General features: G+C 41.5%; 1 protein-coding gene across 8 annotated transcripts in view; it reads left to right on the top strand.

Annotated features, from left to right (window-relative positions):
* The window catches only part of ELMO1 (engulfment and cell motility 1), a 584,819-nt gene extending 582,910 nt beyond the window's left edge, over positions 1–1,909 (top strand). For all 8 annotated transcript variants that reach the window (XM_010831166.1, XM_010831161.1, XM_010831167.1 and 5 more), the window contains one exon: positions 509–1,909. In XM_010831166.1, the coding sequence (XP_010829468.1) occupies positions 509–709 (201 nt within the window). In that variant the 3' untranslated portion in view covers positions 710–1,909. The remainder of the gene's footprint in view (positions 1–508) is intronic.
* Positions 1,910–12,492: the final 10,583 nt, after the last annotated feature.

Here is a 12,492-nt window from a genome sequence, read left to right as displayed (position 1 = left end):
AGTGCAGGAATCAAACAGGATAGTCAGATATTAGCTCTAGATTAGAACTGCTCAGAGTCAGGAGAGTAGCAAGTATGATCTGATGTTGAGTCCAGGAGTGTTAGGGTATATTCTACCAATACCTTTAACTCTTTGATTCACTGGTGGGATGTTAGAGATATTCTGTTGCACAGGCAGAAAAAATTCAAATCCTCCTGCTGCTATGTAGGGAGGCATTATTTGTACAGAAGAGTGCAGACGATGGAGGCAGATTGCATAAGTTCAACTCCCACCTACTCCACATACTGCCAAGTGACTTAATTTCTCATTGTCTCAGTTCCCTCATCTGTAAAACAGAGATGCTAACAGAAGTGTCAATTTTATAGAGGTGCTGACTATCAAATGATGATGTAGGCAAAGCCCTTAGCACAGAGCCCAGTCCTTGCAGAGTGATCAGTTGGTGTTAGCTATTGTTATTCCTCTTGTAATTGTCATCAGTCGTTCTCATTGTCACCTTCTTTCTCCCCAGTACTGTATCTGGACAGATGGGCTGAATGCGCTGCTGGGGAAAGACATGATGAGTGACCTAACACGGAATGACTTGGACACGCTGCTCAGCATGGAAATCAAGCTCCGCCTCCTGGACCTGGAAAACATTCAGATCCCCGACGCGCCTCCACCCATCCCCAAGGAGCCCAGCAACTATGACTTCGTCTATGACTGTAATTGAAGCACCCTGGGCCCAGATGCACCCCCTCCAAAACTGGAAGATTTAGCTAATAGGAGAGAAGAATGAAAAGGCGCCCACACCGTGGAATCCGCTGTGGTCAAGGGACGCTGTGGGTCCCCACTTCCTTTGGCCTCGCCTCCTCTAACTCTGGCATTTTTCTGCCCCTCCCTGGCATCCTGCTCACCACCCCGATTCTGTTCCTAGATTCCATTGCTTTAGGTTACCTCCCGTCGCTGCAGTCAAAGGTGGGAGAAAAGCAAAATCCACCGCCAATGAGAGAGCCAAAGGGCCCTTCCATCTTCATTCCAGCAGGCAAGTCCTCCCCTCCTAGCGGCTCCAAGCCAGCAGCCCAGACCTTCTCCCAATCTGCAGCCAGACACAGGGGTGTGCCTCAAGCTCTGGGTCTGGAAGAACCGGAAACGATCTAGCTTCTCGAGAAGACAAACACCACTCCTCGTTCCCCAGAGGGTCTGCTCACACCACCAGTTCCATGTGAATTGAAATCTGCTTCTAAATGCCCTCCCTCCCCCATTCTGGCCTCTGCCTGCCCAGTTCCTCTCTGGTCCCAAGAGCAGCAGCGGTTGCCTCATCCTAGTTCTCACAAGCGTTGGGTCAGCAGACACGATCTGAGGGTCCCATGGCCACATCACGTCTGCCCTGTGGCTGTGACCACCCTTTCTGTCTCTCAGCTAGTCTTGGGTTTCTTCTCCCTGCCCCATCCCTGACCTGCCTTCTTCATTGCCACACATTCCTCCAGCCCCTTAGCTGAAAGCACAATGCTGAAATCAGTCGTCCTGCTTCATCTCTAATGTACTAAATCTAAAAGCCTCGATGACAGGCAGTTGCTATCTAAGGGTCTGGGGGGTTCTGCTGCAACACAGGTTCCACAAGATGGTCAAGCTGTCAGACATCCAAGTTTACATCATTGTAGTTATTACAGGTATTGACAATTTGCAGAGGGTTTGGGTTGTTGGTTTTGGGGGTTGGTTTTTGTTTGTTTGGGTTTTTTTTTGCTTTGTTTTTGTATAAAAGAGTCTAACATTTTTTGCCAAACAGATATATATTTAATGAAAAGAAGAGATACATAAATGTGTGTACTTTCCAGGTTTTTTTGTTTAATTATTTGAGTCCTAAACATCTTCCTGAGAATAACATTCCCCTAAACATGCTGTGGAATAAAATTAATTGTGATGAGTTGGAGAGCTGGTGTTTTGATTTGGTAATTTAGGTTCTTGCTGCTCAGTCATCAACATCACTGAGAGCTTGTTGAAACTGCAGAATCTAAACCTCACCCCAACCTTGAAGAATCAGGTGATGCTCATGCATATTAAAGTTTGAGAAGCACTGGCTTTGGGGACTCTTGACCTTTGCTGGATCACTATAGGCTCTGAGCATCAGTAAAGAATGATCCTTCTAAGAAGACCATCTCAAGTCAGCTAGAAAATCAGACCTACTTCATAAAAATATAATGTAGGGACTTCCCTGGTGGCCTAGTGGTTAAGACGGCGCTTCCACTGCAGGGGCATGGGTTTGATCCCTGGTCAGGGAACTAAGATCCCACATGCTGTATAGTGATCATATTAATTACTTTTTAAAAAACAGATATTTAAAAAAATTAAAAATATGTATTTATAATCTATTCATTTTACACTATTACCTCCTGACTGTGACTTTATCTTTTATTTTTTCTTCCTTACCATTATATAATTTATAAAACTGACCAAATGAAACACACCACACTTTGAAGGCACAAATTTAGCGATAGAAAAGAATGCAGACCCACAGACCAGAAATAAATCAAGCCAGAACTAGATAAATCTAATCATGAATTAATGAAATATGGGTCAGAGCCCAGTAAAGGATTTTTCTGAGGTTATATCCATTGGAGGCATATCTGGATCATAAACTCCCAACAGCTGGAAGAAATGTCAGGAAGTTCCAAATGATGTGGAATTCACAGCACAAGCCACTCTTGACTCACGGCAGAAGTGTTAGATGCCTTCAGGTCACTGCTCTTTATTGTCACCAAGATGTGCAATTACAGGCTAACCTGGGTTGAGATGACATGAACCCTCCATAAATTACAGGAAAAAAATTTCCTTTATGATCCATAGTAATTCCCAAGTAATTATGCTTCCCATCAATGCACACACGCCTGAGTGTCAGGTTGAAGCTTCCTTTACATTAAGTTTTGATGACATTAACATGTATGTCCTTCACATAAGGAGCATTTATAGATTTACCCATCAGCCTGATAAAATGATAAATTGTAGGTAAAAGAAAGGAGACAGAGTCAGACCATTTGTCACTTAGGAGTTACCAGACTTCATCTATGAAAAAGGGAATTTTTGGGACCAAGTACCCGAGATCCAGGGACTCTTGCTGGGAGGAACGAGCCCTTCTCCCTTCTGTTGCTCTTGCTTTGGTGCATTAAATAGAAACTAAGCCTTTCATGGCTATTAAAAAGAGTATTCTGCCACCTTGTAGACCCTCCTCTCAAGGACTAGTGAGATTCTGGGAGTGTGACCTCATTCCTTCATTTTGTGGCAATGTGGGGCTGGGTTACCTTCCACATTTGGCCACCCCATCTTCTCAGCCTACACTGCCCAAGGCTTTCCCAGCCAGTGAGCCTCCCACCCCCAGCTCAGCCCCCATCCCCACAGGATTCTAAGCCTGGACAAATTAGCCAAGCCAAAGGACACTGAAGGAAAAGCCCAGTTTTGTCCCTATGGCTAAGCCACATTCTCCAATTCAGCTTTACCTGAAATAAAATTGATCATTGAATTTTAATCTATTGATACTTTAGTTCCTCTCTTGCTCTTATTCAGAAGCTATAGGGGGAAGGGTAATTAGTTGGCATTCTCAAACTCAAAAGTGACTACTAAGGATAGGAAAATCTGATGACTATTGCAGAAGAAAAAGTGCATGGCTGAATGTTTCTGGAGTCTATTTGCAAATCCACTCTAAACCACTTTTGAACTATCAGCTAAACGTCTTCCTACTTGCCTGTTCTATAATGAACTGAGTAGTTGACATATATACCTTTGTTTCATCTTGTCATAGTTATGAAATATTTGGCTTCCCCAATGGCTCAGTGAGTAGAGAATTCACCTGCAATGCAGGAGACATGAAAGACATGGGTTCAATCCGTCTTAAACATAAACCTTTAACTTAATGGAAATAAATATTAATACAATAATCAAAAAATATTTAGAGCTAGACACTAGGAATGCAACAAGAATAAAATTTGTAAAATCAGAAAATTATAATCAAGTAATTTAATTGAAAAACCAAGTACTTGATGGGAGATTTTAGGAAATGATAGCAAGGGGGGATCATGAGACAGTGAGTTTGCTGAACTTCTCCAATCAAAGAAATGAGAGCCATTTACCTCATCTTAAAATGGAAATTTCATGACTTGAGAAGCCTGTGGATGATGGGGCTGGAAATTGTCATCACTCAGTAAATAAATCCCCTCCCATCCCTTTGGTCCTCTATCCATGCCCTCTCCTTCTCTCAAATCCTCTCCTTTCCTTTTTGATACACAGTGGTTGAATGATCTCTAGTATAGTTAAACTATATGGCACGTTTCAACCAATTCAACCTGTTTTATGAAAAAGGAAAACAATAAAGGAGGAAAGAAGAAAATTTTTAATTTGAACTTACTCTTGAATTAAATATTTGAGGTAACTTGCAATAAAACCACTATTTAAAATAAATTTGGGTGTAGGTGGGTGGAGCAAATATGGTATAATTCTATGTGAAAATGTAGTAATATTCTATATTTTTATTTTAATGGAATTAAATTTTTCTGACCTTAAAATAGAAAATGAACACTTCGAATGTTTTTTTTTCTTTTAATTCAGAAAACTAATCAAAACACACCCAAATGAAGGAAGAAGATAATTCTACCAGAAACATGATGCAAATAGAGGCGATACACTTGAACGTTAAATCTAAGTCTGGGCTTCCTGGAAGTCAGTGTAAACAAGGAAGCAAGTTGGGATATATAGATCTCATTTTTTAAATTAAATTTCTATCACCTCATAAGAAAATATCCTTTCCCAGGCACCTAATCTCAGAGAAGACATTCTATTAAAAGTACTTATCACCTTCAATAGGCTTCTCTGGTGGCTGAGAAGGTCAAGAATCTTCCTGCAATGCAGGAGATCCGGGTTTGATCCCTGAGTTGGGAAGATCCCCTGGAGAAGGGCATGGCAACCCACTCCAGTATTCTTGCCTGGAGAATCCCTGGACAGGGGAGCCTGGTGGGCTACATCCATGGGTCGCAAAGCATTGAACATGACTGAGCAACTAAGCACCATCGATAAATACTTAGTAGAAGCTATTTGTCATTCTGTATTTTGTGGAATGAAAAGTTACCCTTGCAGCCCCTTGAGGAGTGAAATCAATGGGGTACCAGAGAAGGAGCCTTCTGAATGCTGAAGTCAGTTTAGGGACAGAGTAACAGAAGAATCCGGAGAAGGAGATGGCACCCCACTCCAGTACTCTTGCCTGGAAAATCCCATGGACGGAGGAGCCTGGAAGGCTGCAGTCCATGGGATCGCAAAGAGTTGGACACGACTGAGCGACTTCACTTTCACTTTTCACTTTCCTGCGTTGGAGAAGGAAATGGCAACCCACCCCAGTGTTCTTGCCTAGAGAATCCCAGGGACCGGGGGGGAGCCTGGTGGGCTGCCGTTTATGGGGTCACACAGAGTTGGACATGACTGAAGTGACTTAGCAGCAGCAGCAACAGAAGAATCAAGAGGATTCTGGGAGTCGAGCAACCAAGGAAAGTCTGGCCAGAAAACGGTTCAGGAATGTATGGAGTGGGTCCAGGACTAGGAGATGTGCTGGGCGGAGAAGCACAGGATCCAGGAACCAAATCTCATGCACTTTCATCAGGCACTCACTGTGCACCATGCACAGGGTACAGGGATACAAAGTAATAAGAAATGACTCTTATTTCCAGAGGCTCATGGCCTAGAACAGGAAGGACAGACAAATAAGTGCAACCCATGGCTAAAGGGCCATAATGTAGAGAACACTGAGCTAGTACACAGAGCAGGAGGCAACTGCTTCCACTTAGAGGGAGTGAGGCCTGAGAGAGGCTTGGAAGGATGAGCAAGAAGCCACCAGGTGACTAGGGAAAGAAGGCCAGGCTCATTCTCTACTCATCCTTTGGGTTCCAGTTTGGTCGTCACTTTCCCTGGGTATCAAAGTTAAGGTTGTGGGCTCCTGCTCTGTGCTCCCACAACCACTTCTGCCTATCCTGTGGTGATCATATGAGTTTTCACTGTCATCCTCACTTGCTGGGAGCCCCATAAAAGAAGACATCTGGCCAGTGGTTATCACCACTCTCATGCCCCACCTTGAACCCAGTGCTGGGCACCTAACTGCATTCCTTCAGCACTTTCTAAGAGAATTGATCAAGGGCATGAGCCATTAGAAAGAGGAAATGGTAAGCCAGAAAGAAAAACACCAATACACTATACTAATGCATATATACAGAATTTAGAAAGACAGTAACGATAACCCTGTATGCAAGACAGCAAAAGAGACACAGATGTATAGAACAGTCTTTTGGACTCTATGGGAGATGGAGAGGGTGGGATGATTTGGGAGAATGGCATTGAAACATGTATAATATCATATAAGAAATGAATTGCCAGTCCAGGTTCGATGCAGGATACAGGATGCTTGGGGCTGGTGCACTGGGATGACCCAGAGGGATGGTACAGGGAGGGAGGTGGGAGGGGGGTTCAGGATGGGGAACACATGTACACCCGTGGCAGATTCATGTTGATGTATGGCAAAACCAATACAATATTGTAAAGTAATTAGCTTCCAATTAAAATAAATAAATTTAAATTTTTAAAAAAAGAGGAAATGGATTATAGCTGGAACAGACATGAGTGTGGGAGAGAGAACAGTAAGAGATGAGCTTGGAAAAGAGGTCAAGGACCTTGAATGGCAGGCCCAGAAGTTGGAACTATATTCTTTATGTGGCTAAAGCCACTGACATAGATACTTCGGTAAATGGCCATGAACTGATTTACATTTTAAGATCACCACTTTCGATCTGGCCACAGCACAAGAGACAAGTTGAGGAAGAGTGGCTCTAGAAGCAACAAGACCAGGTTAAACGTGTGTCCAAGGTGAGTCATTCTTTTTAAACACTTTTTATGATTCTGTTTATATAAGTTCAATATCATTACAACATTCTGCTAATGCAGCAATAACACGTTACTGGAAGAAGTCCCTTAGCAGGAACGTAAGTGACAAAACTAGGATTTGAATCCAGATTTTCTGGATCCAGCTTTTCCTTCTTTGTTTTTCCAAGCCCTTTTATTTAGTTAGTTATTTACTATTGAACTGTCATCGGCATGCAATTTTATATTAATTTTAGGTGTGCGACGTAGTGATTTAATACTTTTCTACGTTAAGGAACAATCACCAGGATAAACCTAGTTACCATCTGTCACATACAGAGTTATCACAATATCATTGACTTTATTCCCTATGCTGCACATTACATCCCATGACTTATTTTACAGTTGGAAGTAAGGATGCCTCACTTTTAAGAAAGCTTAGCTTATTAATCAAATTACTAGGATCAACCTGAGTTCAGAAAAGAATATATGTGTGTGCTGTGATAGAGGTGAAATTGATTGTCATTGCAAGGACAGAAAAAGGAAAATGATATATTTTTGAAGTATAATATGTAAAAACAAAAATAGAAACCAGACCAAATCTTTCTCAGATTGGCTGGAGAAACAAAATCTGGACAAATACAGGTTATAAGATATATGCTTAAAATAAAATGACATGAATAGTTGAAAATATAGAGATGGGCAAATACCAGCAAATACAAAGCCACTGTGGTACACATGGGCAGGTAAATATCAGGCAAGTAAAACTGTGGGAAAAGAAAGTGATTTTGTAATACTCCTTAATATTAATACAATTTACCATTTGGATACGACTGATGAGAATAATACCTGATGTCACTGCAAACTGGTAAAGGACTTTTCACCGAAATCTGACCAGCCAGCACCCTGACCCTAGACTTCCAGGCTCCAGACTGTGAGAAATAAAGTTCTCATAAGCCACCCAGTCAGTGGAATTTTGTTATAGCAACCTGAACAGACTAAAACACACATGGTTTGTAGCTCACTTTCAATAAATAAACTCTGGTTTGATGGTGCTCCATTTAAAATGTCACTTGAAGCCAATCACAGTTTTCTAAAACTGTGACAGTCTAGCAAGTAAGACCTTACTGAACTTGCAGAGAATTCTTACAGAATTAAATCTTAAGAACATAATCAATTTTTATTTTATTTTCATTTTACTTCATTTCATTTCACTTCATTTCATTTTTGGAACCAAGTAATGCTATCGACTTGGTGCTACTAAATATAATCTTTAAAAACAAAAGCACAAAATATGATACCAGGAAAAAACATACATGAGAGAGAGAGAGAGAATGAGAATGTACATGTGTGTTGAGGAAAAGTCCAACTTTGGAGCAATGTCATGGTCACACAGTTATTAAGAATATATAAGCTGTGAAATCCTACATCAACTTCCAGTTCCAAAGCTTCCTAGCTGTGTGACCTAGTTATTTCCTGGTTTGTAACACTTTGTCTATACAATTCCTTTATAACAACTATTGAAGGATTATTTCCAATCATGTTCATAAGCTTCACAGGACAATATCTTCAGTATAGTAAATACTCAAAAAATACTAAGTAGTAAATACTCATAGCTAGACCTTTCTGATACCAAAAAAGTCAAACACATGTCCATTTGAATCCTTTTGAGCTGGAGTTTGAATCAAGCCACACTCTACTCCTCTTTCTAGGCTAGCTGATGACCATGTGGATCTTTCTACTATATCATTCGCACTTTTCCTTCATGAATCACTACTGTCTTATTTCCACCATTTGGATCTGACCTCCACTTTCTTGTGTGGTAGTGGTGATGTTGAACAAATAGACCAGACCCTGGGTGTTACCTAGACAACCAGGATCAGTGGCCCAATCAGCAGAAAGAAAGCTAAAAATGGAAACTAAGTCAACATACTTAGAAGTCAGGCAGAACCAATGAGAGCAAGGTCAGAAGTGAGAGCATTCCTTCTCAAGACTGGATTTTGCATTTTTCTGTTTACATTTGGAAAAGAGCAATCTTCTATCACCGCAGAATGCAAAATGGAAGAGGGAATAAGAGAAGGATGGGAGTGGCATTTTGTACCCCAGCAGAGCCTGCTGTGGGGCAGTATCACTGCGTTGGTGCATAATTTTGCCAGCTTCATGCAGCTCTCCAAGAGCAAGCGCCTAAGGCTGATGCTGCCTCTGGAGAGGAAGGCCAGGTCACACCATCCCTTCTGCCCTGTAATGGGCTATCTGTTTCCCACACCCACTGTGAGAGGAGTGAGGAGAAATGAACAGGCGTACGTGCAATTTCGTTGGCCCAAGTCATTTCAACATCTGTAAAGCAACCAAGAATTCATCCATCACAAAATAAAGTCATTATCAAAGCAGCTGTTACCCAGACATGACTCTCAGCTGGGGCGGTGGGAGAGCAATTTATCTCTTAGCACACATGGTTGCCAACATCTTGCCAACATCTAACTTGAAATTTACAGAGGAGGAGAAATCCTCAGCATACAAGGTTCAGGCAGACACGTTGAAAACAACTCTTCAAATTCTTTTGAAACTATGTCTATTATTTTTCAATTTATCAAATACTCATAAAAAATCTGGAATATTCAGGAGCATGTATATAGGGGAAAAAATGAGTTCTAATCAAGATGACCAGCATTAATATTTTAATATATGCCCCTTCCAGGCTTTTATCCATATATTAGACAGATAAATGATAGTTAATAGATAAATAAACAGATACTGTGTAATTCCACACATCTGTAAGTGTTTGTATAGTCAACTGAATGGAGTCAGTTAGGGAAAATAAGTCTATCCATACAATTGTGTCCTTAGTGTAGCCAGGTTTCCTTGAGGTCTCATCTAGTGATTCTACTTAGCTTCTTTTAATGTTTGGCATCTCATTTCATATGGTCACTGCCTTGGTCGGTCTGGGCATCCTCAACCTCACATACCAGGATATCTCTCTTAAGTTTCCTATACAGATGCTTCTACGCTTCTCAGCATCCAGGATGAACAGAGGAGAAGGATAATAAATCCAAGTAAATCCTATATATCAAATGGGGAAAAGTCGAAGGAGATACTGCAAATCAAAAGGAAATGAGACAATGTAGGATATTAGAGAAATGCTAACAGAGCCCAACTTCACCAAAGAGGAAAGAAATACAGGCAAAGTCATGCTGAATTGAAATCTTCCCCTGACATTCAACAATAAGAGCAATCCCATTGGAGTATTTTTCCCAACTGTCTTTCAAACCTTCTCTATGAGAAAGAATGATGTATAGGGCACATGCCTTACATTCAGGGAACTCTCAAATGAGAGTATATACCATCCTTTAGGTTCAAGTTTTCAACCTGAGTGCTACTGATTTTTAGGGCAAGATGGAGGAGCCTGGTAGGCTGTAGTCCATGGGGTTGCTAAGAGTCGGATACGACTGAGCGACTTCCCTTTAACTTTTCACTTTCATGCATTGGAGAAGGAAATGGCAACCCACTCCACTGTTCTTGCCTGGAGAATCCCAGGGACGGGGGAGCCTGGTGGGCTTCCGTCTATGGGGTCGCACAGAGTCGGACATGATTGAAGCAACTTAGCAGCAGCAGCAGCAGCAGCAGCAGCAGCAATCCTTTGTTATGTGGGGCTGCCCCATACTTTGTAGGATGTTTAGCAGCTTCCCTGGACTCATTAAATTCTAGTAGTACCTGTCCCTTGCCCCCGGCAAGTTGCAAAAACCAAAAATGTCTCCAGATATTACCAAATGTCCCTTGGGTGGGCCAAAAATTGAGATTCTCCCCAGTTGAGAATCACTAAACTAGATATAGGAGTTGAGGATAGGGGGATATTCTGCTGCTGCCGACATCAAACTAATTCTATTTTCAAATGATTTAAAAATTCCAGCAGCAATGTCCCTAGGGACATTAAGCTGAACACACCCAGAGCCATTTGGGTTTGGTAAAGAGAAAGGAAATAAAGATGGGTTTACACACTTCATTTATTTTAAACCTCTCGACAGTCTTTCAGGTGAGCATTGTTCCCTCACTTTACAGGTGAGAAAACTGAGACTCAGAGAGGATAAGTAACTTGCCCAGGACCACAGAGCAGGTAAATAGAGTGCTCCCTACTATGGAATGAGGTTGGTGACATTGTACAGGAGACAGGGATCAAGACCATTCCCATAGAAAAGAAATGCAAAAAAGCAAAATGACTGTCTGGGGAGGCCTTACAAATAGCTGTGAAAAGAAGAGAAGTGAAAAGCAAAGGAGAAAAGGAAAGATATAAACATCTGCATGCAGAGTTCCAAAGAATAGCAAAAAGAGATAAGAAAGCCTTCTTCAGTGATCAATGCAAAGAAATAGAGGAAAGCAACAGAATGGGAAAGACTAGGGATCTCTTTAAAAAAATCAGAGATACCAAAGGAACATTTCATGCAAAGATGAGTTCGATAAAGGACAGAAATGGTATGGACCTAACAGAAGCAGAAGATATTAAGAAGAGGTGGCAAGAATACACAGAAGAACTGTACAAAAAAGATCTTCACGACCCAGATAATCACAATGGTGTGATCACTGACCTAGAGCCAGACATCCTGGAATGTGAAGTCAAGTGGGCCTTAGAAAGCATCACTACGAACAAAGCTAGTGGAGGTGATGGAATTCCAGTTGAGCTATTCCAAATCCTGAAAGATGATGCTGTGAAAGTGCTGCACTCAATATGCCAGCAAATTTGGAAAACTCAACAGTGGCCACAGGACTGGAAAAGGTCAGTTTTCATTCCAATCCCGAAGAAAGGCAATGCCAAGGAATGCTCAAACTACCACACAATTGCACTCATCTCACACGCTAGTAAAGTAATGCTCAAAATTCTCCAAGCCAGGCTTTAGCAATATGTGAACTGTGAACTTCCTGATGTTCAAGCTGGTTTTAGAAAAGGCAGAGGAACCAGAGATCAAATTGCCAACATCTGCTGGATCATCAAAAGAGCAAGAGAGTTCCAGAAAAACATCTATTTCTGCTTTTTATTGACTATGCCAAAGCCTTTGACTGTGTGGATCACAATAAACTGTGGAAAATTCTTCAAGAGATCGGAATACCAGACCACCTGACCTGCCTCTTGAGAAACCTGTATGCAGGTCAGGAAGCAACAGTTAGAACTGAACATGGAACAACAGACTGGTTCCAAATAGGAAAAGAAGTTCGTCAAGGCTGTATATTGTCACCCTGTTTATTTAACTTATATGCAGAGTACATCATGAGAAACGCTGGACTGGAAGAAACACAAGCTGGAATCAAGATTGCCGGGAGAAATATCAATAACCTCAGATATGCAGATGACACCACCCTTATGGCAGAAAGTGAAGAGGAACTCAAAAGACTCTTGATGAAAGTGAAAGTGGAGAGTGAAAAAGTTGGCTTAAAGCTCAACATTCAGAAAACGAAGATCATGGCATCCGGTCCCACCACTTCATGGGAAATAGATGGGGAAACAGTGGAAACAGTGTCAGACTTTGTTTTTCTGGGCTCCAAAATCACTGCAGATGGTGACTGCAGCCATGAAATTAAAAGACACTTACTCCTTGGAAGGAAAGTTATGACCAACCTAGATAGCATATTCAAAAGCAG

This window comes from Bison bison, unplaced genomic scaffold, assembly GCF_000754665.1.
Source record: "Bison bison bison isolate TAMUID 2011002044 unplaced genomic scaffold, Bison_UMD1.0 scf7180017864525, whole genome shotgun sequence".
In the NCBI taxonomy this organism is placed as follows: domain Eukaryota; kingdom Metazoa; phylum Chordata; class Mammalia; order Artiodactyla; family Bovidae; genus Bison; species Bison bison.
Note: the sequence above shows the minus strand (reverse complement) of the source record. Positions and strands in the feature narration are given on the sequence as shown.